Source organism: Abramis brama, assembly GCF_963993115.1.
Source record: "Abramis brama genome assembly, chromosome: 2".
NCBI lineage: Eukaryota > Metazoa > Chordata > Actinopteri > Cypriniformes > Leuciscidae > Abramis > Abramis brama.
The window spans coordinates 62,684,854-62,712,518 of NC_139964.1; the positions used below are offsets into that span (position 1 = coordinate 62,684,854).

Sequence of the window (27,665 nt, forward strand, 5' to 3'; positions counted from 1 at the left end):
GGTCAGTTTGTGTGTAAATGTACGTTTTTGACCAACGTTTTCCACTTCTGATGTCATTTAGCGAGAAATTACAATTGTAGTAATTAAATAATTGCTCAAAAGCTCGGCCTATTTTGCTGTAGATCATTAAAACTCTCAGAAATCAGTTTCGTGAGGTGCCTTTGTGCACAAACAATGCTTACAAAATCACTACATTTTCCGACACAGCCATGAACTTCTTCCCTGCCATTGATAGCATTTTCCAGCAATCCATGTTTTCAGTGTTATATGGTAAAAACAGGCGAAGAAAAAGCAGAAACAAGCGATAGAAGCATTATATTGCATATTATGTAAACTATTGTGATCTTCAAACATTAAACAGCATATAAATAAAAACTGCCTAATGTTACCCAATGAAAAGTCGAGCCATGAAGAGGTATAGGACTGTGAAGCTTTGTGGGTGTTGATGATGGACTCGATCTACTCCATGTTTTGATCATTTTGTATCTGATCAGGGCACTGCCTTTTTACAAAGATGCTATGTGAAAGTTTTGTGAAAATGATTTTTTTTTAAAAGCTGGGGCTGGCTAGCACCTTTTTTTTGTAAAACGCTGGCGGAGAAAGAGTTAATACTGTGAAGAAAAAATATGTGTAACATTATATTTGGAAAATATTTAGTTTAACTAAATTAGTCTTTTTACACACGGAGGACAAAGCCTAAATAAATGCAATATATGACTTAATAATATGACCAACCCTTCAGAAGAAAAAAATAAAATATGTATGTATAGATTTATTTCTTATTTTAATGCAATCTATTTATTTAAATCAAATTTCATTCGTTTATTATATTAAAGGGGTGGTATAATGCCCTTTTCACAAGATGTAAAATAAGTCTCTGATGTCCCCAGAGTGTGTATGTGAAGTTTCAGCTAAACTTTTTAGCTCGATGAGAACGGTCCCCTTTTTTTAAAGTACACAAAGCAGTTGAAAATCAGATATTTGGAGATATTGGCGGTGCAAGTCAGTCAACAAATTGACATTCAACAATACATTTTGTAGTTCAATGCTTTAAGTGTTTTTTTTTTTATATATATATATATATAAATCAAAGCAGTAACAGCATGAGCAAAACACAATCACTATCAAACAAAGATAATCTCTCCTTGGATATCTGAAAACACAAATCTGCGGTCGGGATCAGATGTGTGTATGCATGAGGGTATCTACAGGAGAAGGGCTGAAACGCACTCGGTCGTGCAAAGCAAAAACACTCCTAGCCAACAGACTGCGATGCGGCAAGCAACTCGTTTGTCCACTTTGAAATTAAAAGTACAATCACAGCAACACAGAACATGTTTGCAACAACATGGCGCAGAACTTTTGACCAGTCAGCTTTCACTGGCAAAACTCAAAATTATAATGGAAGAAACTGACTGGTCGCATTATGACTAGTTAGGACGCGGTGTAATCCATTCAACTTTCAACTTTAAAGGAATGTTAACTTGTCAGCAAACAATGAACATTTCTGTAAAAACCGATGTTACAGGCCATTAAATATATACATTGTTTTTATATACACACATTTCCAGTTTAAAAGATAATTTCCCTTTAGTGTAATTAATAATTGAAAATATACATATATATCGGATCATAAAATCATCTTATATTCATTGCGTCGTGTAAGAAGTCACTCGGACCTTTGACATTGACATGAAGACAAAAGAATAATCAAATTCTTCAAAAATAAATCCCAAATATGTTGTTTGAGCTTTACGTCGTCAATTCTAGAATTAGCTTGATGACATATTGAGTACATCTTATAAAGATAGATAGAAATAAGGCTCAATCATTCTCTTAGGATTCCCCCTCTTATAAATGTTCATTTTAATTAAAAAAAAGGGGAAATAATTCAGTCAAGCTCATGCATGAACTCCTTCCAAAACTTTGTACAGTAAAGATTTTATCGTTTAAATTATATTTCAGGCAATCTGTGACCACTTGATGTGATTTTTACAATGTACGCTACCACTCAAAAGTTTAGGGTCAGTAATATTTTATTAGATTTTTTTGGAAGAAGTTTCTTATGTTCACCAAGGCTGCATTTATTTGATTAAAAATAATTGTACATGCTGCTCAAGTAACAATTCTATTATTAATGTAAAATATTAAGCAGCACAACAGCATGAAAGTTCAAATTTATTTGACTTTTATTTAAACTTTTTTTTTAAATTATGAATGTCTTTACTTGTAACATTTGATCACTTGAATACGTCCTTGCTGAAATCTCACCGACCCCAAACTTTAGAATTTGGGATGGTTATGAAAATCCGGGAAAAGTCCTGCAAAATTTGAGCATGTACAGACCAACAAAATTTCAAAAGTGCATCCAATTATAATATATTGAACCTGAATATGGGCATATGAAGGTTAGGGTTAGACTCCTAATTCTTCTACATGACGTGGAGGGAAAAAGCACAATGAACTGGGAATTTTTCTGCCGGCTAAAGTACGCTATGCTGCATTCACGGTCACTTTTGTGCAAAAAAAAAAAAAAAAAAGTGATATATACCTCAACAAAAAAATTATATATAGACAATCCAATATTAATTTTTCAAAAAAAAAAATAAAAAAAATCAGAAATTGATTTACACTTTTTACTAACTTTTTAAGTTCTGTGTACCAGCAACTTTATTATTTATTCGAGACGTATTTAATAGCAAACTATTCTTCACTCTAACCAATTTCAATAAATAAGTCCATCCACTTCATAGGTATATAATATAGAATATATTAGTTTAGCTATTCTTATGAAAAGAAATCTTTGCCACAACCAACTTTTCGTTGAGAATTTGCAGACATACCATGCTAATCCTCTCCTTAACCTACCAGCAAATAAAACTCGTGTTCTCGTGACCCGATGCATTAAACCCTATTGATAAACCAGGGGGCTCTTGGTCAAAATATACATACGGTAAACCATTAAAAGTCGTACGTCTATTTTAAGTCGCTTTTGAAATCCGAGTGGCTTGATTTGAGGCTGAAGGCTATTTGGATCTGTTAAAACCCCTTGTTACCATCGCGTTTAGGATTTGTCGTACATTTTGCGAGACGAAAAGCACACCAACGATCACAGTGATCTCACTCCCCGAAAACAACAAAAAAGGCATAGTTGACTGCGACATTCCCTTTCACAAATCATGTGTGTCAGTAATTGGTATCTACACGGACTATAAATAAAACAAACAGTTTAGGTGACGGGAAGCTAGGACTCCTGCTGGTCCGCACGCTGATGACTGCTTGGGGGCGTGTCTTCGGAAGCCCCGCCCACTTCCACCTGTCCGTCAACACCAAGGCCCAACACCTCATCCATCTGTTCCAGTTCGCTTTGGTCCAGTAGCTCAAAGTCCTCTTCTTCCGTGGGCACGAGCGTGACATCCGGCTGCTCTTCGGTGCTTGCTTCGGTGACGTCAGCGTCCTCGTCCTCGTCCTGCTCGCTGGCTTCCTGGGCGGACGGCGACTCGAGGGGCGATTCCATCGGGCAAGGAGGCGTTTCGGTGGGAAGGAACGAAGCCATGGATGAGCCTTCGTTGGCCTCCGTAGACCTCAACAGGGCTGAGAGAGTGTTCTGTACTACGGTCGAGATGGCCGTGGTCACTATCTCCTCGCTAAGCGCTTCCAGGGACCTAGCGGGTTCCAGTACCCTTCCCTCTTTCTCAGTACCCACACTGCTTTGGTCTGCCCCCGCTGCTTGTCCGTGTCCGTTGAAGTGCGTGTTGACGAAGTGGAGCGGAGATGCTAAGTGCTGGATGAGGAGGCTGGCCGGAGACAGGGCCTCCTCCTGGAGCTCGGATCCAGACGCTCCGGCCCGCTCGGACCCCAGAACGCCCAGCGGGAAGCGGAACAGACCCGGTTCAATAGAAGGCATCTCGTCCACTGACGGAAACTCGGCTAGGTCTCTAGTGAACGCCTCCTCCGGTTCACTGTGCACGCTCTGCTGATCCAGGTCTGCTGATGAAAACAGAGTAACGCCATTAATACTCATTTCAAAGAATTAGACAGTCATTCTGAGGTTGATTGCCCTGAAAAGTATAAACAGCGCGTCTCAGTGGCACTTTTTAAAACTATTCAATTACTAGGGGTGTAACGATACCCTCATGTCACGATTCGATACATATCACAATACTGAACTCACAATACGATATTATTGCGATACTCCAAGACATATGATAAAAGGTTAACAAAAATTGATAAATTTGATAATACATTGTGTGTGTAAATGAATATTCTTGGACTTGGTGCTGGAAACCCAAAGCACAGGACAATAGAGACACCAGAATAAAAATATTCATGATTCTGAAGCTGAAAATACAGAGTTATTTTAGACGAATGTGTTTCTCTGTCACTGACTAGATATATTTAAAATAATGTAGGCCACTTTTTTACACAGATATTCCCCTATTGCATTATTATACATTATATTCAACATTATATATAATATTTTAATGTAGTACTGACACTAAAACTTTTTACTTTTTATTTTGGGTGAACTATTCACGATACATATTGTTGCATTTTTGTATTGCGATATATTGTGACACGATATATTGTTACACCCCTATCAATTACGTTAACTGAATTAAACAATTCGATTATATTGTGTAGAGGTGTAACGATACCCTCATGTCACGATTCAATGATGTTAAACTCACAATACGATATTTATTGCGATACTCCAAGAAACATGATAAAAGGTTAACAAAAAATTTACTTTTGATTAAAATGCTAAATTTGGTTTTACATTGTGGGTGTCAATGAATAGGCTTAGACTTTGTGCTGGTAACCCAATGCACAGGACAACAGTGACAGAATAAAAATATTCATGATTCTGAAGCTAAAAATACAGAATTATTTCACTCTGTCACTGACTAGATATATTTAAAATAATGTAAGCCACTTTTTACTGGTAACATCAGACATTTGGCATTATCAGGACCCACAAATATTACCCCATTGCATTACTATACATTATATTCAACATTATATATAGCAGTTTAATTTAGTCCTGACACTAAATCGCTGAAAACTAGAATTCTTAATTTTTATTTTGGATGAACTATACACAATAAATATTGTCACTATCCACGGTATGTATTGTTGCATTTTTGTATTGCGATATATTGTGACACGATATATTGTTACACCCCTAATATTTGGTTTAAATGCACTACATTTACGCACATTTTTATTTATTTTTTGTCATACTGAAGAAAGAATGTTTTATAAATGATTTACTCAAATTCAAATTTACATTAAAAAGGTTTAACGGAAGACTTTTACACAAATTTGAATTCGTGCAAGAATGTTTTTACATATAAATTCAAATTGTATTCAAAAATCTGAATTTACCTGAGAAATTTGTTTCTCATTGTTTTTTTTCCATGAATGAGTTTATTATTAGCAGAGAGTTTTTCCCTCAAACTTTTTCTCAACATTCCATTTAATATTTCTAATATATATTTGCATTTAATTTTTTTTGCTTAATACTTTCACTGAAACTGTGGCATCGACATTAATATCTTATTTGTTTAGTTTCAAATGATGATGTTTAAACGCTTAAATATCTAGGCTAAATTATTTCACATAATTTTACCACTCTTAAGGTATAATTCAACAGAAAATATGTTAAATATGTTATTATATACAATGTTATATACACTACCGTTCAAGTTTTTTTTGGTTTTCAAAAAAAAAATAGTTTTATTCAACAAGGACACATTAAATTGATCAAAAGTGACAGTAAAGTAAAAATTTCTAATTAAAGCTGTAGTCTGTAACTTTTGCCGCTCTAGCGGTTAATGAACAGAACCGCATGTGTCTTGCGGAAGAACATTGTAGCCGGAACTACTTCTCTGTGTTTATGTCTATGACGAGTCACGCAGGCTCTGGGTTTCTCCGCAGCGGTACGACCCGAACCAGTCTAAAATAGTCCCAATATAAACACTTATTATAGGTGTACCGTAGTGATTCAGGATAAAACAAAAACACGCTTTGGAAAACTGATTCATGATGTACTCACTTATATAATTTTGAACTCAAAAGAAGTTACAGACTGCAGCTTAAAAAAAAAAAAAGCTTTTCTTTTGAACTTTCTATTCATCAAAGAATCCTGAAAATTGTATCACAAAAATGTACACAATCAATTTCATTGCTCAATGGCTAGTTTTCAGACGGTGGTGCACTTGAAGCACTGGTACCTTCAGAGACGTCTGTGAGCTGCGGTGTCGTGGCTCTGGACACAGAGAATCCTCCACTCTCCAGTATAGATGCCTCCTCATCCGACAGCTCTGAGTCTGTGATGGCCATCGCCAGAGCCGTGGTCTTCACATCCACCTGCTCCAACAGAGAACCAATCACTGGCTGGAATCACACTGCCCTTCAAACGTTTGGGCTCAGCAAGATTCAGCAAAGTGACAGTAAAGACATTTATAATATTGCAAAAGTTTTCTACTTCAAATAAATGCTGTTCTTTTGAACTTTCCATTCAGCAAAGAATCCTGCAAAAAATGTATCATGGTTTCCACAAAAATATATAAAAAAAGTTATTTTAAATTGTAAAAATATTTAACAATATTACAGCTTTTACTGTTTTTGATCAAATAAACGTGACCCTGAAAGAAGACTTCTTTCAAAAACATTTTATAAAAAAAATCATTACGACCCCAAACTGTAATATTAGAGCTGCACGATTTATCGTTGAAAGATCACAATCTCGATTCAGACATGAGAAACACAGTTGTCATGTATAGATATGAAACAGCTTCACAAAACACTCTTTCCCAACCACACAATTATTCTGTGAAAAACTCAAATGATCACAGAAGTACTGGGATAAAAGTTTATAGTTGGGATATAAACACTGATGTTTACCGTAGCGATCGAAATACATTAAATCACCTTTAGAAAGTAAGTTGACACTTCAAATAAAGATTGTATCAATTACATTGTTGCACCAGTAGGTGGCGACAGGTGAGTGTTAAAAGAGGATTTTGTCATTGAATCATTTATTCATTCATTTCAGTAATGAAACAAGTGAAGTCTTTATGAGTGAGTCATTGAATCATTCGTTCACACCGATTAAAAAAATAATAATTCTAGTTAATATACAGTGCAATGCATAAGTGAATACACCCATGCTAAAGTTGACTAAAAAGAGGAATAAAAAAAATCATATTTTGGAAATTGAACTTAATGCCTTAATTTAAAAAATTAGGAAAAATCCAACCTTTAAGGACACCAATTTTCTTTGTGAATGAATAATGTATCGTAAATAAATAAATGTTCTTCCTTAAAATACATGGTGCATAAGTGAGTACACCCCTATGTTAAATTCCCATAGAGGCAGGCAGATTTTTATTTTTAAGTATTTTAAAAAAAAAAAATTTAGGATACTATGCATCCTGATAAAGTTCCCTTGGCCTTTGGAATTAAAATAGCCCCACATCATCACATAGCCTTCACCATACCTAGAGATTGGCATGGGGTACTTTCCATAAGATCATCTCTCAATGCAAATCAAACTAGCTTTTAGGCTTAACTGAAATAAAATCATGCCAATCTCTAGGTATGGTGAATGCTATGTGATGATGTGGGGCTATTTTAATTCCAAAGGCCAAGGGAACTTTATCAGGATGCATAGTATCCTAAAAATTTTTTTTTTTAAAATACTTAAAAATAAAAATCTGCCTGCCTCTATGGGAATTTAACATAGGGGTGTACTCACTTATGCACCATGTATTTTAAGGAAGAACATTTATTTATTTACGATACATTATTCATTCACAAAGAAAATTGGTGTCCTTAAAGGTTGGATTTTTCCTAATTTTTTAAATTAAGGCATTTAGTTCAATTTCCAAAATATGATTTTTTATTCCTCTTTTTAGTCAACTTTAGCATGGGTGTATTCACTTATGCATTGCACTGTATATATATATATATTACAATTTTTAATTGTTGACTGCAGCAATAAACAATTTGTCAGAACATAAATTACATGTTATTTTGTTTAGTTGTCTGTTCAGAATCATGGGAGAACTGTGATCTCTATTTTAAACAAGAAAATCGTGTTTATAAATCGTAATTATTCAGAATAATGCAGATCTAATAACAGTGCTGGGTATGGATTACTTTTAGATTACTTGGCAGATATAAAAACACAAAGAGAAAGATAAATATAGTCCATTCTTTGTTTTCAACAACATATTACATTATGTCAGAGTTTCCCAGACTGGGGTTCGTGATTTTAATGAAAAGCTATAATTAAGTAATTAAATAACAAAAAATTATATGATAAATATATATAATAAAAACAATCAAAATAAAATGCTTACTAAAAATTAAAAAAATAAATATTTTATTTGTCTACCTTATGAATGTATATAAGCAGTAGGCTTTTCAGAAAGGAGCATTTAAAAGATGAAAAGTAGTATTACAAATAATTTACTGCCATTGTGAGAATTACATGTGATCAATTAAAAAGTAACTGTTGTCTGATTACAAGTACTTCATTCTTGGAATCTGATTATGTAATTCTGATTACATGTAATCTGTTACTTCCCAGCACTGTCTATTTATTAAATATAGAATAAGACGGGATATAGTGTGAAGGTATGACCCCTGATCACCACAGGACAGGACACTCACAGTGGGAGCGAAGCAGGAAAGCTCCTCCTCACTCTCGCTCTCCGTCTCTGCCCTCGGCTCATCACCCTCTTCCTGCTCCTTCCTCAGCTCTACACACACACACACACACACACACACACTTTTTCCTGAGCAGAGTCTAACAGGAAGTGAAACACTAATAACCTTCTGTGTAAATAGCCCATAACTGTGATAGCAGCAGCGGAAGCGCACAATATATCAGCACTTCAACATTCAACCATTTTTCTATAGTTTATTACTAAACAATAGTGATTATTTAAATGTTTAATGTTTAATTAAAATGTAATTCCTAACCCAACATGCAACTGTACATATGGAAGCTTGTTTCCGCCACTGAATAACAAATAAATAATAATAATAATTGCGACTTGTTATCTCACAATTCTGACTTTTTTTCTCAGAATTGCGATATCAAGTCAGAATTGTGAATTTTTTTCTCAGAATTGCGAGATATGAAGTCAGAATTGCGAGATATAAAGTCGCAATTGCGAGATATAAAGTCGCAATTCTGAGAAATAAAGTCACAATTGCAAGATATAAAGTCGCAATTCTGAGAAAAAAAGTCGCAATTGCGAGATATAAAGTCACAATTCTGAGAAAAAGTCGCAATTGCGAGATATAAAGTCGGAATTCTGAGAAAAAGTCGCAATTGCAAGATATAAAGTTGCAATTCTGAGAAAAAAAGTCGCAATTGCGAGATATAAAGTCACAATTCTGAGAAAAAGTCGCAATTGCGTGTTATAAAGTCAGAATTGTGAGATATAAACTATTCTGAGGTTAAAAAAAAGTCTTTTTTTTTCTTAGAATTGGACTTTATATATCACAATTGTGTTATTATAAATTGTGCAATTATGTGTTATAAAGTCAGAATTGCGTGATATAAAGTCGCAATTGCGAGAAAAAAAGAATTGACTTTATAAGACGCAAGTGAGACTTTATTTAACGCAATTCTGACTTTATATCTCACAATTCTGAGAAATAAAGTCAGAATTGCGAGATGTAAACTCGCAATTGTGAGATAAAAAGTCGCAATTATCTTTTAAAATGTTTTATTCTGTGGTGGAAATAAGCTTCCATAATGTAGCCTCAAGAATTTTTATTTGGGCTTTGAAGAATAAAAAAGGAAACGTTAGCAGCCTAGGTCACTAATTAAAGGCAACGCTCTCACTTCTCTTGTCGTATTTGCGGCGTTGTGTGTCTCCTTTCATGCTGTAGTCGAGTTTCATCAGTATGGGCTCCAGTCCGGTGTACATTTTCTGGATGAGCTCATGGTAGACCACCAGCGGCCAGAGCAGCACACTCAGCACTAATGCAGCACACAGAAACACACAGATAACCTCCACACACACACACACACGACCGCGCACATGCCATTTTAAAAATATGATTATTTTACATAATAGTACCACTCTTTAGGTCAAAATTAACAGTTAAAGAAAATAATATGTTGTTATATACACTACCATTGAAAATATTGGGATCAGTAAGATTTTTTTTTAAAGAAAAAATTATATTTATAACTTTCAATTGATCAAATGTGACAGTAAAGACATTTATAATGTTGCAAAAGTTTTCGGTTTCAAATTAATGCCGTTCTTTTCTTTCTATTCACCCCAAAAAAACATGAAAAAAAAATTCCACAAAAATATTAAGCAGCACAACGGTTTTCAACATTGCTAATAATCAGAAATGTTTCTTGAGCGGCAAATCATCATATTAGAATGATTTCTGAAGGATCATGTGACACTGAAGACTGGAGTAATGATGCTGAAAATTCAGCTTTGATCACAGGAATAAATTAAACTTTAAAATATATTAACAAAGGTAACAGTTATTTTAAATTGCAATATTTCAGTTTCAGTTTTTACTGTATTTTTTGTACAGTAAATCTCACCAACCCCAACCAACAGTAGTGTACCTATGAAATATGATGAAATATAAATGTGACCCTGGATCACAAAACCAGTCACGAGTCGCACGGGTATATTTGTGGCAAAAGCCAACAATACATTGTACGGGTCAAAATTATCGATTTTTCTTTTATGCCAAAAATCATTAGGATATTAAGTAAAGATCATGTTCCATGAAGATATTTTGTACATTTCATACCGTGAATATATTAAACATTTATTTTTGTGAGTGAATGCAGCACAATCGCCAACATAAATGGACAACTTTAAAGACGATTTTCTCAATGTTTCGATTTTTTTGCACCCTCAGATTCCAGATGTTCAAATAGTTGAATCTCGGTCAAATATTGTACTATCCTAACAAACCATACATCAATGGAAAGTAATTATTAAACTTTCAGATGATGTATACATCTCAATTTCAAAAAATTTACCCATTTTGTGGTCTAGGGTCACATATAATTTTAAGTATTCTGTATTCACCAGTGAACCTGAATTAGTTCTATTTAAATAAAAATTAAAAAAGATTTATTGACTCTAAAGTAGCCCTTTTTTCTTAATGCAAATTATTTATTTTTTCCCACCCTACTTTTGATTTCATGGTAAAATAGGACCAAGATATGTATTTGAGATTCACTTTAAAAGAGAAAAAACACTACTATCACACCTTTTGACACTTGTTTGAGTTGTAGCAGTATATAGTATAAAGACTACTGTATTTCCGTATTTAAAGTGACTGCATTTTATTAACCTTGCCAAGCGGAATTGCTGGCTATATCTTCTGGAGTAATATAATTATCTTTTTATATAATATGGAAATAAACAAACACAACAGAGGGAAGTTTGCTCACATATGATGTAGGAGATCATAATCCCGGGAATGTAATGTCCAACCATGGCCAGCATTAAACATCCCGAACACATCATGATGCAGAACTGATGAGATGAAACAGAAACATTGATCAGTAAACACTTTCCGGGGCCGGTTTGTCTATAGTGTTAGACGAGTCTAAAATGTGCTCATAGACTAGTCTAATGCAAGTTAGACTGTTTCACAAAAATAAAGACGGACTTAATTTAGACCAAAAAAATTAGACACCTTACCCCCAGGCTAACTGAGGTCTAAGACTCTGTTACCTTGGCAAGCAGCAGTAACAATCAGTTACATTACAAACAGCCAAAAGAAAAGGGAAAATGGCTCATAATTTAAACATTTCTTCTTGTTACTACATTATCCGCTAAATTTCCCAAGTAAAATGTCCTTGTAACTGTTATACTCCTCCAACAAACACATATTTTCCGCTGGGGTAAACTGCACCGAGCGGTTGAATGCGCTTACTCGATCCGCCATGTTTTTTTGTTTTGAAAAGTGCCTTATTTTACCCAGAATGCATTGCAGTGTAGTCCTACTTAAGATAATCAGAGTCTTAAGTGCTTTGTGCAACGGTCTGATTTAGATGTCTATCTGAAGTCTGACTATCTACTATATCTAAGCCATAGTCAAAGTCTATCTTTGTGAAACCGGCCCCTGGACAAACAGTACCGATTGAAAGTTTGGGGTCAGTAATATTTTTTATGTTTTTGAAAAAAGTATCTTATGCTGCATTTGTTTTTGTTTTTAATCAAAAATACAGTAAAAACAGTAATATTGTGAAATATTATTACAAGTTAAAATAACTATTTTCTATTTGAATACATTTTAAAATGTAATTTATTCCTGTGATCAAAGCTGAATTTTCAGCATCATTACTCCAGTCTTCAGTGTCACATGATCCTTCAGAAATCAGTCTAATATGCTGATTTACTGCTCAACTGCTTTCAAAATTGATAAAATTGTGCACATTTTTCGTGAGATTTTTTTTTCCAGGATTCTTTGATGAATAGAAAGTTCAAAAGAACATCATTTATTTGAAATAGAATATATTTGTGTCTTTACTGTCATTTTTGATCAGTTCTGCTGAAAAAAATATTACTTTCTTTACAATAAATAAATACTGACCCCAAACTTTTAAACGGCAGTGTAGACTTGAGAAAATAAGAAATATTAAAATTAAAAAAATAAAATTAAAAATAAAAACCCGCTACTTCCTTTTTGTGTTCAACAGAAAAAAGAAAGTAATACAGGTTTGAAATGACATTAGGGTGAATAAAGCACATTATTTCAATTATTTTTAAGTTCGAGAATCCCTCTCCCACCTTGCCGTGGTTTTGCCGTTTGTACTGGAGCATTTCTTGGATGTAAAGGCTGAAGGTGAGGAAACTCTCGGCGAGGTGATGGCTGAGTTCCTCCACACTTAACAGACGTGGCTGATCACTTAGTGTTTCTCTGGAACAACATGCGCAGATTAACTTACACAGGGCAAATTTATTAAAGAAACAATCTTAAAGGGGTCATATAATGGTACATGCACTTTTACAAGTTGATTGTACTGAAATGTGTGTTGGCAGTGCCTGTACACAACCATCATAAAATGATAAAAATCTTCTTATATGTTTTCCCCCATCTCAAATCAAGCCGTTCGATTTTGTGACGTCACACGGTCGAACGCCCCTCCCACGATTGTTGATTGACAGCAGCGTTTCAACACAGACCCGCCCTCGCTCGTGAGCGAGCTGTCAATCATAGTCCGCGCGGACCGGCGCGGTCATTGTTGATACGCTGGAGCACTGTCTATGAGCAGAATGGCGTCTAAGCGATTGTGGTGTTCTGTTCTTGGGTGTAATAACGAACACAGCATCAATTTGATGTTCCTAAATCCGAACCGCTGAAGACGCAGTGGCTGAGTTTGTTTTCGAAGGGAATATTCCCCACGATCAACGTCAATGCTTTCATGTTCGCGCAAATCATTTCTCACACCAGACTGCTTTACAAACGAGGTCAATATAAAGCTGGTTTTGCTAAGAAGCTGCTCCTGAAAAAAGGATCGGTACCAACTATTCGTGTTCCTGCTGCACCTCCAGAAGAAGAAGTGAGTGTAACGTTTTATTAACCTTTATATTAATATTTATATTAATCTTTGCAAATCGCTTGCTGCACGCTTCACGATGAATGCGGCTGTTTACACTCAGGGTACATTACGGCATGTTTTCTATATACGACATTCTCAATATAATTCATAATCCCACGTTTATAATGAACAACGCGTTATGGTTATTGTGTTATTGTGTTACGGTGTACGCACAGAACAGAGGGGCGGGGTGAGCAAAGCTCATTATCATTTAAAGACACATGCACTTAAACGGCGTGCTGAAAACAGAGCTGTTTTTGACCAGGTAAAATGAGTGTTTTCTTACAATACTAATGAGAATTTTTAATTAAAGTATATTACAAACTTTTAATTTAGACCCTAAAGAATCATATTAGCTTGTACAAAAATGGCATTATATGACCCCTTTAACATACAGCAAAGGTGATATTATGAAAAGGAGCAGTCCACTCTTAAGAGACGGGGGTGCTGTTGAGACATGCAGGGATTATTCAAGACACATACCGTTCAATGACAGGCGCCTCTGGATGCCACACTGTGGAGAACAGAAGGACAAACATGAGCGAGGACAAAATAAAAGAGGCCCGATGGATGCCTGAGCCTCGTGCAATTCTTATATAGAATAAAAAAAATACAACATTATGTTTTTGCAGGCGATATAAAGTGAAGCTGCATTGTAAATTGTGCATTTTAATCAGTCATTAGGCTCCCTAAGACTAGTTTTGCAATCAGTCCTTGTTTCGTGAGAACATGACAAGATGTTTTACAGTAATAGCGTCTAAAATAGTTCATGGGTCGGTCAGTTTCAGGTGCTCTGAATCAAAACACAGTGTGTATCCATGCATTACCAGTGATCTGTGGAAGCTTGTCTTTCCATCTCTCCAGTAGAGTCAGTCCGATGAGAGACACGCTCAGGAGGAACAGGGGTCTCAAAGATGTGGACGTCAGGAGCCTAAAACACACGCACATCTATTAAATCTTCACATTCAATTACAAAAACATGTGACTCACTCATATGTAACATCCAATATGAAAATGTACCAGTTCCTGCATAGGAAAAGTAAGTTTAATTGTTGTTTTATTATTACTATAGTAAGCAGATACATAGTTTTTTTATCAAGCTCATATATTTAAGTTCAATAATTTCACTTAAATGGCAATGCAAATTACCTATTAATTGACATTTAAGTGAAATCACTTAAATATACAAGCTTTATAAAAATGATCATTCTAGAAGAAAATTTCAGATGGCACTTTGCATCTGAACTCTTCATATATATATATATATATATATATATATATATATATATATATATATATATATATATATATATAATAGATGGTAATACCACAATAAATACCCAAAACAAACATGGTATGACCCTGGTAAATGTCTAATAACAACCCATAATCATACACCATGGTATTTTTACCCCTTACAAACAAGTACCATGGTATGACCATGTTTTTTAGACATGACACAATCACAATTCTATGAACATATATCATTGTATTCTTAAATCTTTCAGTGCAGTGTAAATACCATATGAATATGGCACACAAGTATTACAGTCTCACACCATGACTGTACTATGGTACTGCCATGTTACTTTTTGTAATACAGGAACAGTATGTCACAGTAATCATGTGGTAATATTAAGGTACAGGATGACTACCATATTCATGTACCATGTCCATGTGATAATTATAATACATGTCCAAACCCCGTGAATGTATAATCTGATTAATTACCATGATATTTACATGGTTCTACAAAAATACCATGGTATTCCGTAATGATAGTAGCACATGATGTCCATAGAACGGTAATATAGTAATACCACGGTAAAAGAAGCGAAGCTGCAACACGGAGCAACTTCGACCTGAAGCATCTGCTAACGGGCAGATTAACCGGATTACTCGCTACTCGTCAGGATTAACACCGATGAACACCTTTATTCGCGTGTGTCTCTCACCAGAACAGCGTGTTGAGCGTGAGCGCGCTGATGATGCTGTGCAGCGGCCTCTCCCACACCAGCAGCCGCTGAGCGCAGTTCACCGCGGGCTCGCACTGCGACAGCCAGCCGCGCAGACGCTCCCGCAGACGCCGCAGCTCCGGATCATCCTCGCCGCTAACGCCGCCACCGGGCGCGGGGAACCAGGCCTCCAGACCCGCCGCCGAGGAGGAGGAGCACACCGAGGCCCGTCTGCTCGCCATTGTCTCTTGTCCCGTGTTGTTTGTGTGTGTTGATGATGATGATGATGACGGGGTTTGGTCAGGAGAGAGTCGTCATGGATTATTAGAAAAAACAGAAACACACAGTGGATCTTACAGGCTCTTGCAGTGTCACATGCTCCGTGTTTACTGCGCTCGTGAGTGACACCAGCTGGATCCAGCACAAACTTCAGCTTGACATTTATATTGTTTATTTACCAAATATTATTTGTTTTTATTGATGTATTAATAGTACGTATTTATTAATAATTTGATTTTGCTTTTTTAGAAATATAATTTATTTATACAGAGTTTAAAATATTATTATATATATAATGTTATTGAATAACGTTCGATCATTTTTTTTTAAATAATACAATTAAAATATATTATAATTATTATGAAATACTATTTAATTAAATATGAATTTAATATTTATATTTTAATAAATATTTCAAAAACATTATTAACACTTAAAATAAAATGTTAATTTATGAATTAAACAAAATATGTTTTAATTTAGTTTACAAATAGTTTAAGTTTAATTTATTAATAAGTGTATTTTATTCATTTAGAAATAAAATAAGCAGATAAAATGTAACAGATGGTAAGGATTGGCAACAGAAATTATTTTATTTTGTGGAATACAGTATTCACTTTGTGTCCTTCCTTCATATGAAAAAACTTAATAATGGGTGAAATCTGATGTCCAATGTGATGTATATTATTAATATATATATATATAACATGATATGGTATAATAGGATAGAATATAGATGTTAATACCACGATAAATCCCCCAAAAAACAAACATGGTATGACCCTGGTAATTGTCTAATAACAACCATAATCATACACCATGTTTTTACCCCTTACAAAAAAAGTACCATGTTTTTAGACAAGTTTTTTTGAACATCTATCATTGTATTCTTAAATCTTTCAGTACAGTCTAAATACCATCTGTATATGAATATGACAAACATTTATGGCATATATCAAAGTACCATGTTATTACAGTCTTATACCATGACTGTACTACGGTACTGCCTATTACTTTTTGCAATAGTATGCCACATGTGGTAATATTATGGTACAGGATGAGTAGCATATTCATTTACCATGATATTTATGATAAATGTGCAAAACCCATAGGAAATTAGTATTACCATGGGATTAATTACTTTATATTTACATGGTTCTCGAACAATACCATGGGATTCCGTAATGATAGTATCTTACAGTGTGTTGCAACAGATGTTTTTTCTGGGTTTTAGATTTCATATTTCTTGTTATTTGTGGGGTGGACAATAAGACAACAAAAAAAGAGCACAGTGAATTGTTTATAAAAAAAAAAAAAAAAAAAAAAAAAAACACATGATAATCTGACTATACATTTCATAACAGCACAAAAAGGCAAACTTGACGATCAATTTGATCAAAATCCCAGGCCTTGTGTGCTCACGATCATACATAAACACTTAAAGCAACAACTCTCTTTGTCAGTACTCATCATAAACCATCTCTCAGTTAAATGAGAAATATGTTGTTTAATATATTATACACTCTACATAATCCATGAAATCATACAATGTAAATGTATCATGTAAAAAAGAGATTCTTTCTTCATTCTTGCTTGCTCATATTTTATCCTCTTTGAATATCTGAAACAGGATAAGAGAATACACTTACAAAGAGCAGAATGATATTACCATGCTTTTTGAGCTGTGTAATACCATGGTTTTCCTTCAAATACTTTGTAGAGCAACCACAATATCAGCAGCACAGGGAAGTAAGTGGCTGTTTGCTGACATTATCCTGTTCCCAAACGCTCTGGTGTTAAATGACCATGACAAAAGGACCCGGGGTCACGAGTCACGACCTACCAGGGTATTCTCAAACATTCACATACTCATACAGCCAACAAAGAGGTCACGCACATGCATAAAGCATGCAGGGAGTACACTATTCATCAGCAATTTTCTATAATTAGTATTGCATATGGGCGTTTACAGTTATTTTCATTGCTCGCTGGTTGTGAATACCCAAACGTAGAGAGAAAATGCAAATGTTTTAGGAGTGTCTGCCATTCATGGGTGCTGGAGCTTTATATAACAGAAGACATAAGATATCATCAGACGATATAATATACAATAATGATTATAAAGAGTATATTAATAAAAAAACATGATACTGTGGTGTAATTTGCCAGTACTAGTAAAACATTCGAACACACCTGAATGAATGTGTTTTTCACACTTTTATGCTTAATGCTTAAATGCAGTAAATGTGTTTTGTAGACAAATATAAATTAGGCATATGTCTAAATTTCTATATTATGATAGAAATTCCATATAACAAAATAAATAAAATAATTAGTATTATTGTTATTATTATTATATATTTATTCAGAACAATTAATATAATTGTTTGTTATTTCAATTAGTATTTTATTATTATTCAAATAATAATAACAATTATTAGAAAAAAATATTATTATTTAGAAAAATAACAATTATTAATTATTTAGAAAATTGATTATTTAAATTATTTTTATTTGCTACTACTACTAATAATAATAAACTTATTTTTCAAATAAATAAGCTGGAGTGAATAGTGAAGGAAAAGCATCAACAGGTGAACCCCAGTAATAGTGTGTCAAACAACCCATGATGCACCTCAGATAAAAGAGAATTCTAATTCGTTTTTGATCAATACATAATTCGATGTATGTTATTTTATAGTTTTGATGACTTTACTTTAGGTCTAAAATGTAACAAATAGTCCTAATAAAGAATGAGTATGTGCAGAGCCGATCAGCCCTATACACACACTACGCAAGTTGCGTAGGGCCCCGCAAATTACTCAAGGCCCCGCCTCCCCCTCGTGTCAAAGCACGTCAATCAAAGTTTACAACCTTGATGAGAAAATTAAGAGGAACTATCCTTCTGGTCACGAAAAGAGAGAAAAAAAACACCATGAGAGTGAAGTCGCACGTTAACATGCGTTCATATGCGCGTGCACGAAATGAAACAAGCCCTTCTGTGGGGAGTGGGGACCAGTACAATATGGGCGTGATGGCATTAGGCGCACATACTTTTAAAACAATTATCTAGTTTCCAAGTCAAGGTTTAATTACAACTCAAAGCATAGAGGAATAAAGCAAGATGGAGTATTGACTTGACTATTGATTTATACGCTATATTGCATTTAAAATGTTGATTGGCTGGACATACTGGTCAATATGGATGCACATCCCTCAGTAAATAATAACCATCAAGAATCAAGTATTGCTTTTATCATTTAAAAAAAAACACATTGACATGCTACGGCAAGCCATTTTAGCTTTTATTCATTCCCAGGATGCATTTTTTATATCAATAATTAAATTTGTACTATTTTAAATGTGAATTCTTGATATTAAGAATGTACTTTTTCTAGTAACAATGTCTATTTCTGATATCAGGAATTACATTTTCATTAGTACTAGTTAAAGGGGGGAGGATTGTAGTGGGAGCACTGGGGTGTCAGGTGGGTCCTTAACATAATTTAGCTCCCCCAGGGAGGTCAGGGTCGGCTCTGAGTAGGTGTGTGCAAACTTTTGACTAGTACTGTATGCAGTAGCAATGCATGTGTTGGCAAAGCTAGGCAGAGTAAAGCCTACCTGGATACTAGTGCTGGTTAGATGAGGGAACAGGAGAAAACATCTCCTCAGGTTAGGAAAACAGAGCATCAATACCTGCTGGAGATAAGACTATAGCCTGCAGCAGGTCTGAGAGAGAGATTATTCCCCGAACCACGTCATCTCTGTCCACAAGCACCAGCCTATGGACCTGGACAGAGCCAAGATAAAACATCTCAGAGAGAACACACACACGCGCACACAAACTAAAATTAAAACACAAAATTTGACAAAATAAAAGTTAAAGTCACCATGAAATCAAATTTGACAACTCTTATTTATTTTATGGAACATTGCAGTATTTGTGCACATTATTATTATTATTATTATTATTATTATTTTCATATGCCCTTGTCATCTTTAATCAAAATAAAAATATCATCCTCTCCCCTCTAGCAGAGACATCTCTTCTCTAATGATGTTGTGTTTACTGGCGTGAGGGCGGGACAACCTGTCACTCACATGAGATCGACCAATAGAAAACCACAACCATCCAATCAATTCCCCATGGACAAAATCAAGTCCCGCCCAAGCCATTTCACTCGGATATACACTACTGTTCAAAAGTTTGGGGTCAGTAAGATTTTTTTAAATGTTTTTCGAGAAAAGTCTCTTATGCTCACCAATAATGCATTTATGTGATCAAAAACAAAGTAATAACAGTAATATTTTTCAACACGTCGATTTAGTGCTCAAGAAGCATTTCTTATTTTTATCAATGTCGAAAAAAGTTGTGCTGCTTAATATTTTTGTGGAAACTGATATATTAAGGATTTTTGTTAATGAGTAGAAAGTTCAAAAGAACATTAAATGTCTGCTGTCACTTTTGATCATTTGAATGCATCCTTGCTGAAGAAAAGTATTCATTTCATAAAAGTATTTGATCCCAAACTTTTGAACAGCAGTGTATGTCACAATAGGGAAGAAAAGACTAGTGCAACTTCTGTTCCAATTAAATGACACTTGTTGTAAAACAAAATAACAAACCATGACAAATCTAATTCGGAACAAAACAATAAAATAGTACCACATTTGCCATTTAAAAAGACAAGACATAAAAAAATGCGTGAAATAAAAATATACTTCTATTCCAATGTATATGAAGAGTTCAGATGCAAAAGCCTCTAAGTGCCATCTGAAAATTTCTTCTAGAATGATCATTTTTATCAAGCTTGTATATTTAAGTTCAATAATTTCACTTAAACGGACACTATGGAATTTTTCGCCACTAGGGGTCGCTAACCTATTTACAATAACAAAGGCGTAGTTTGATGACACAACATTTGCTAAGAATTATGGATCTTGTCGTCAACGTCAAGCCGACCGATCTAATAATGTTTATGGATGACTGAATACATCAATGTTTTTATCATGACTGTGATATGAAGCAGTTCGGGATTGCTAAGAGACAGCTATCAGCTCCACACGCGACGCGAGTCCCGCGGATATAAAAGGAATATGGACATTTCATTCTACCGAACTACACGCAGAATTACTACTCACAGGTCAGTTTATTAGACAAATTAAACTTGTGAGGTAACGCAGCGCTGTTTCACCTGGTCTAACATTACACTAGCACACTAAACTGCATTTGAATGTGTTTAAATGTATGTGTTAGTCTGTCTGTATGAGACTAGCAGTAAGCTAGATCAACATTAGAATAATATACAGATCATATTCTGACATTTTATCATTGTTGAACTATATAACATTGATTAATTTTATGTAAATGTGCTCACCTGTTTAATAAAGTACATGTAGGAGCGGTCGAAGTCTCGGACGTGGAGCTCTCGTTTATATACTGTCTATGGGAGCTCTCGGCATCTCGAAAACACCGCGCTGATATTGATTCTCGTTTTAGTTCTCCTTTTTTATCCAAAGTCTGCTTGCCATGGTCCATAATTTTTGAACGAAACAACAACAGCGTGCAGATAGACATTGCGAACTACAAAGTTGTCCGCGTCAGTCGCTTTGGTTACTATCAGAGGGCTCTGGTTGCTATGGCAGTACGAGCGGAAACCAGGGACAACGCGGATATGACGACATTGACGCCGACAAAACGGAAATAAAGAAACGGGACGTTTCTCGAATTAAATTACAAATTTCTCCTGGTTTGAAAGTTGTTGGAAACAGTCGGGATAATGTAAGTACACAACTAAAAAATATATATAACATAGATATAGTGATTTTTGCTATTTTTAAAGCAAAAAAGTTACATATTGTGCCTTTAAATGGCAATGAAAATGACCTATTAATTGTCATTTAAGTGAAATTACTGAACTTAAATATACAAGCTTGATAAAAATGATCAGATGGCACTTAGAGGCTTTTGCATCTGAACTCTTCATATATTTATAAAGACAATTCACATGAATTCACACTTCTATAAATGTGCCAGTATTAGCCAACTGGCTGATTTCCAACTGTAGTCCTTTAGCCAAAGTAAACATCTCAGAAATAATGAGAGCAGCCTCAGTTTAGAAGACACATCCTTACCTCTGCCTTGACTATTCTGTCAATGACAGTTTCCAAAGTCTCGTCAGGGTAACATTTAATGACTCCTTCCACATAACAGCGCCTCCTCCGCACTGCCTCCTGCATGCTCATGCTCAGGTTATTGTAAGTTTTCTGAGCCGCAAGATTCTGTCAGAAGAAACAGACACACAATCGTACAAGATATTGGAAACAAGTTCTCTCAATAACCCAGTTCTGCTTTTAATATCTGAAATTAAAAAATTAAAAAAAGGAGATTCTCACAATCACATCGAATCTGGAATACAGGGCAACCACTTTGCCTACAAAACAAAACAGAAGGAAGGGAAGTACATTTATTTAGTCCTGTAACACATTCATTTCTGAGTTATTTCATTGAGTTAAGTGTACCGTTGTCATCCACCACTGGGAGAGCGGACACACGTCGCTCCACAAACACAGACAGGGCTTCGTACACAGTGGCCGTCTGTGAGACTGTGGCCACGTCTGTGAAAGTTCCTATTCCTGCATCTTTAATCTGCATCTTCAAGAAGCGTGGCTTGGGCACTGCGGCTTCCTGGAGATGAAAAGAAAATCATATTATTTATACCAAAACATGCTGATCTGTCTTCAAATGGAGCCATGAATTCGGCTTACAAATAAATGAAGGAACTTGAGGATCCTCTTATGGGTCAGTATGTGAAGGACATTTCCAGACTCTGGGTCGATGACCGGCAGCCTGTGGATTTTGTGTTTCAGTAAAGAGTAGACGGCATCAAAGAGGCTGTGTACGGACAGGAAAATGTAGAAATATAGATTATATAATATATGTTATAAATAGATACACTACTGTTCAAAGGTTTGGGGTCGGTAAGATATATATATATATTTTTTAAATAACACTCATTCAGAATCAGCAGTCACGCATTAAACTGATCGAAAGTGAGAGTAAAATGCTGTTCTTTTGAACTTTCTATTCATCAAAGAAATACATATTTTAAGCAGCACCACTGTTTTAAACACTGATATTAACAAAAAAATTGGTTAATTAATTAACAATTTTAAATATATTCAAATATAAAATACGGTTATACTTTATTTGAAGGTGTCTTTGTTACAATGTAATTATACATTTAAGTAATATTAAGTAACTACATGTACTTACTATAGGGTTAGGGTTAGTTGCATGTAATTATGCATAATTTATAGTTATTACTATAGTAACTATATGTAACATGTAACAATGACAGCGTAAAATAAAGTTTTCGGTTACACTTTATTTTAAGGTGTCATTGTTACAGTGTAATTATATATTTAAGTACTGAGCAATATTAAGTAATTACATGTACTTACTATAGGGTTAGGTTAGGATTAGGATTTGGTTGAAGGTTAATTGCATGTAATTATGCATCATTTACTGTTATTACTATAGTACGTACATGTAACATATGTAACAAAGACACTGTAAAATAAAGTGTTACCAAGTTTTCCGTAACACTATATTTAAAACATGCATTAAAACACTTTTAAACAATTGTACAGACCCCAACATTTTGAATGGTAGTGTAAACATGAATATCTATTTTGCATCTTATATATAAGTTACGATTACAATTATTATGTATAAGAATAATACGGTATGTGGCACCAGGAACCCTGGCACCACTTACATAACTCAAACTGTGTTTTTAATACCTCGCATCAGGCGTGATACTGATGAGATACTGATCGTGATATTGCAGATAGACGTCTACAGAAAGAGAGAGCACATGACGAGAGAAACAGAAAAACATTGGGAAAAAATCAAATGCATGTCGTTCATCTCAGGTGACACTGTGCAGCAAATGTGCCCTATAATCACACAATGACAGTCAATGAAAATACATCGAGCCCTGTGGAGATACAGCCAGCCTGATAATGTTTCAATACTAAATATGTCATCCTAACATCTGAAGTGATGCAAAGAATGGTTATTAAAATAAAAAAATTAAAAAATAGTCCATTTTGATTTCACTCTTTTCTTCTTCAACGAAGGGAAAAAGTGGGCAACTAATGCAAGTCTGTCAAAAGCATTTTTTCTTTCTTTTTTGATTCAGCACAACATTTTACATATTAAATGCTTTAGTAAGTAAAACCCATCGTCCTTTAAGACAGAATTCATTAGATAAAACTGGTAATGTCCGTCCTTATAGCTGTACTAGACAACATCCAAACATCATCTGTGTAGTTCAGATTATTTACTTTGAAATGAATCACCTCTCCATGTCTCAATCTTGTGCTCCTCCAGTTCATAGATCTGAACCTACAAGAAAGAAAGTACCTGTAAAATATATAATAATAAAGATAATATATAGACTATATTTAAATATAGACTACTGATTTTTTAATGTTTTTGAAAGTCTCTTATGCTCACAAAAATACAGTAAAAACAGTAATATTGTGAAATATTATTACAATTTAAATTGTGTTTTCGATTTGAATATATTTTCAAAATGTTATTTTGCAAAGCTGAATTTTCAGCATCATCACTCCAGTCTTCAGTGTCACATGATCCTTCTTGTGGAAACACTGATACATTTTTTCAGGTTTCTTTGATGAAACAAAGGTAAAAAAATAACAGAATTTAAAGGAAATCTATTGAAAATACAAATCGTTTGTTACATAATAAAGGTCTTCACTGTCACTTTTGATCAATGTAATGCTTTTTTATTTTAATGCTTAATAAAAGTATTAATTTCTTTCAAAAGAACTTGCCCCAAACTTTTAAACAGTAAAAAAAATTACTTCTCTTTATACCTGTTACATAAGTTGAGAAGACAACACATATCTGGAAATGTAGTTAAAGCTGATGAGAAGATTTGGTAGCACTTTATTTTAAAGTCCTGTTCCACATGTACATACTATATACTTATTATAGTAATTACAATAACTGGGTTATAACTAGGTACTAACCCTGAAGTTATAACCTTCTATTACCAGTACTTTCTTTGGTAACTACACTGTTAACAGTTTCATTTTCTTTTTTTACTGGGCTGAACTGTTACAGAGACTGATTTACAAATCAAAAGCTCAAGATATCAGGTTGAGGAAATCATTAGTATGAAAAAAGACTGATGCCGAACACTATTCCAAGGCATGTTATCAGCTAACAAAGAGACAATATCTGTATCATGCAGCATTATGTGGACAGTCAATGCAGAAATCAATATGATTCAAACCATGAAGGACAACACAAGAGAAGAGGCAGGGATCGCAACCCACCATAGGTGACCTGTAATACCGATGAAGAATATTGATAAAATCTGTGATTGTCAGCATACCTGAGAAAATGGCAAGGAAATGAAGTAAACACGACGAAAGAGAACAATTCATAAAGATAAAAAGAATACACACAGGCTCATCAGGGTCAGGCTTACCCACAAATCTCTGCAGTTTGTTGTCCCAGAGAGGGGCCGCTCTCAGGCCGTTCGCAACCAGAGCAAAGAAGGCCTTCTTCACCTGTGTCGATACAAAAGATGTGTGTTCACCTCCTCGAAACAAATATTTTGTGTATAAATTAATTATTGATGTCAACGAGAATCACATTTTAAATCATGTTAAATGATAACACCCAGGAAATGTACAGTACTGCATCCCAACCGGCAGTGTGGTGTCAAAAATGACCAGTTTGCAGCTGGTGGGAATGGCATCATAACAACAGTGTTTCTTCATGAAGTTCATATAAGCTTCTGCATTCGGATCGGGTTCTGGAAGGACATGAAAACACCAAATCACATCTTCATTTTGAAAATGCCTAAGAACCTAAAGTGCTGGATGCAAATTCTCCATGATTTATGACATGTACGTTGCCCTACCTGTGCTGTTCATTATATAGTCCTCATGGCAAACGTCCTGCCCAAAAAACAAACATGTTGACATTATCATTATGTTGACTATTATTATGCGCTCAGAAATTAAATGAAAGAATTTTAATTAGGTGCACTAATAATAATGCATAACATAACTGTTACATAATGTGCATCAAAACAGTAGCTAAAAAATGGCATTGCTATGCTACATCCCTTACAAAAAGTAATTGGTGTATCAGATCAGATGGTAGTATTATGGTACTTTAATACAGTATATAGTATAGGCTACCATAGATTATAATTTGTGCATCATTGGACTTCCAAACCACCATGGTTTTGCACACATACAAAAAAGTAATGCACAGTAGCACTATGGTATTTTTGTAAATAACGTATAAAACATTCTTCATTCTCTTCAAGCCTTTATTTTAACGCATGCATCCGACGCTGATTTACACCCTTGAGAGAAGGTTTATTACCTGCTGTCACTTACCTGCGTGTCAGTGTCCATTTGTGCGTGTGCACTACAGTCGAGCTCCTGCGTGCACATCTCCGCGTCCTGCGCATGCCCGCTGATCCCGCTTCACCAGAGCTATATTAGGATCAACTGAACTGAGGTCGGTTATTTAAGACGCGACGCTGCCTCTAAACGCAGTATGGCCGATGGACAGAGACAAAGGCAAAGCGACGACGCTCTGGTGAAAAGAAGAATATCTATTTTGGGATATTGCTGTAGGAGTCCTGTTAAATGTGGCGTAAAGATGTCTGGTTTGACACTGACAGACAACACGAAACGAGAGCTGGCATGTAGGAGAGCGCGCGCAGGTTATTCCAAATATAGCGCGTGGCCTGTGTGATATGCGCGCGACCACCCATTCCTTCATGAAGGGTCCAAAATTAACTTTATGCCACACCTCCCTAAAAGCCAACTAAGAAATGTCTTTGATATTGCTAAAAATATTTAGTGATTTAACTGGGTTTTAATATAATTTACGTAAAATAAAACAAATACCTTGATCAAGTGGGTCAGTCTTTTAAGTAGGGATGCACGATATCGCCACCATATCGGTATCGGCCGATATGTTCATTTTTAATGTTATCATTATGGAAGTAAAATAATGACAAATGTTTTTGAAATAAAAAAGCGTGTTGAATTGGACTACTCGAAAAAATATGCATTGCATTAACCCTACTTACATTTTAAATAATGCATTGTATTTTCAGGGCTTGCATTTTTATGGGCTGAAATTCAACATGGTTGTATTATTTAAGCTGTGAATATTTCAATTCAAAACATTTAACACACGTTTTCATTATTAAAAATTCAATAATCCATATTCACCTTTCAGATTTCATGCGTTTCAGATTATGATGCCTGAGGTGGGAAAATGTGTTTTTCTGGAAGTTAAATATGTAATTAATGTTGTGGGGTGTACAGAAAAGTAATAAATATAAGTAAAAAATCCCAAAATGTGTAAATCGAAACGATTTCGTGGAATGACTCAAATATACAATGTTGAATTTCAGCCTATAAAAATGCAAGCCCTGAAAATACAATGCTTTAAAATGCAAGCAGGATTAATGCAATGCATATTTTTTCAAGTAGTGCAATTCAACAAGCTTTTTTGATTCAAAAACATTTGTCATTATTTTACTTCCATACATCATCATCCCTATAAGAACATTTGTCCGATATATGAAAGCTACATTTTTTCTCAAAAATTATCTAAAAATCTGGATTTAGATGTATCGGCCATTATATCTCTATTGACTCTATTATTAGAATCAACAAACTGATTAAGAAAGCTGGCTCTGTTGTGGGGACTGAATTTGACATGGTCCAGCAGGTGGCGG

At 34.8% G+C, this 27,665-nt stretch overlaps 2 protein-coding genes across 13 annotated transcripts; both read right to left on the minus strand.

The window, feature by feature from the left end:
- Positions 1–1,451: 1,451 nt before the first annotated feature.
- On the minus strand, positions 1,452–15,966 carry retreg2 (reticulophagy regulator family member 2). 2 transcript variants are annotated; one of them, XM_084105687.1, is made up of 9 exons: positions 15,574–15,966; positions 14,446–14,549; positions 14,102–14,132; positions 12,807–12,936; positions 11,462–11,546; positions 9,869–10,006; positions 8,683–8,771; positions 6,237–6,372; positions 1,452–3,990 (listed from the first exon to the last, which is right to left on the minus strand). In XM_084105687.1, exons 1-9 carry the CDS (start codon positions 15,813–15,815, stop codon positions 3,245–3,247), a joined length of 1,701 nt encoding a protein of 566 aa, XP_083961813.1. In that variant the 5' UTR covers positions 15,816–15,966; the 3' UTR covers positions 1,452–3,244. The 2 variants fall into 2 exon arrangements, with proteins under 2 accessions (XP_083961813.1, XP_083961814.1); XM_084105688.1 differs by having other exon boundaries at positions 1,535–3,987; positions 15,574–15,954.
- A 1,168-nt stretch (positions 15,967–17,134) lies between these two features.
- On the minus strand, positions 17,135–26,671 carry prkag3a (protein kinase, AMP-activated, gamma 3a non-catalytic subunit). 11 transcript variants are annotated; one of them, XR_014605169.1, is made up of 13 exons: positions 26,305–26,671; positions 25,818–25,854; positions 25,603–25,709; positions 25,380–25,461; positions 25,225–25,283; positions 24,205–24,265; positions 23,659–23,713; positions 22,621–22,747; positions 22,375–22,540; positions 22,249–22,286; positions 21,988–22,134; positions 19,474–19,642; positions 17,135–17,473 (listed from the first exon to the last, which is right to left on the minus strand). XR_014605169.1 is itself a non-coding variant. In XM_084107265.1 (13 exons), exons 1-13 carry the CDS (start codon positions 26,359–26,361, stop codon positions 17,457–17,459), a joined length of 1,047 nt encoding a protein of 348 aa, XP_083963391.1. In that variant the 5' UTR covers positions 26,362–26,671; the 3' UTR covers positions 17,135–17,456. The 11 variants fall into 11 exon arrangements, 7 of the variants coding, with proteins under 7 accessions (XP_083963391.1, XP_083963388.1, XP_083963387.1 ...); XR_014605170.1 differs by having other exon boundaries at positions 24,220–24,265; positions 26,305–26,666; XR_014605171.1 differs by having other exon boundaries at positions 17,135–17,914; positions 24,220–24,265; positions 26,305–26,666.
- Between the last annotated feature and the right edge of the window lie 994 nt (positions 26,672–27,665).

What these genes read in the sequence shown, in the direction of transcription:
- retreg2 (XM_084105687.1), bottom strand. Translation starts at nt 15,815, where the DNA reads ATGGCGAGCAGACGGGCCTCGGTGTGCTCCTCCTCCTCGGCGGCGGGT. An exon ending in TATGATCTCCTACATCATAT is followed by an intron (nt 10,007 to 11,461) that starts GTGAGCAAACTT and finishes GTGCTGCATTAG; the next exon opens with TGCTGAGTGTGCTGCTCTGG. An exon ending in CCGCAAATACGACAAGAGAA is followed by an intron (nt 8,772 to 9,868) that starts GTGAGAGCGTTG and finishes GTGTGTGTGTAG; the next exon opens with AGCTGAGGAAGGAGCAGGAA.
- prkag3a (XM_084107261.1), bottom strand. Translation starts at nt 26,361, where the DNA reads ATGTGCACGCAGGAGCTCGACTGTAGTGCACACGCACAAATGGACACT. An exon ending in TTTTTGACACCACACTGCCG is followed by an intron (nt 25,462 to 25,602) that starts GTTGGGATGCAG and finishes GTATCGACACAG; the next exon opens with GTGAAGAAGGCCTTCTTTGC. An exon ending in GGTATTACAGGTCACCTATG is followed by an intron (nt 24,266 to 25,224) that starts GTGGGTTGCGAT and finishes TCTTTCTTGTAG; the next exon opens with GTTCAGATCTATGAACTGGA.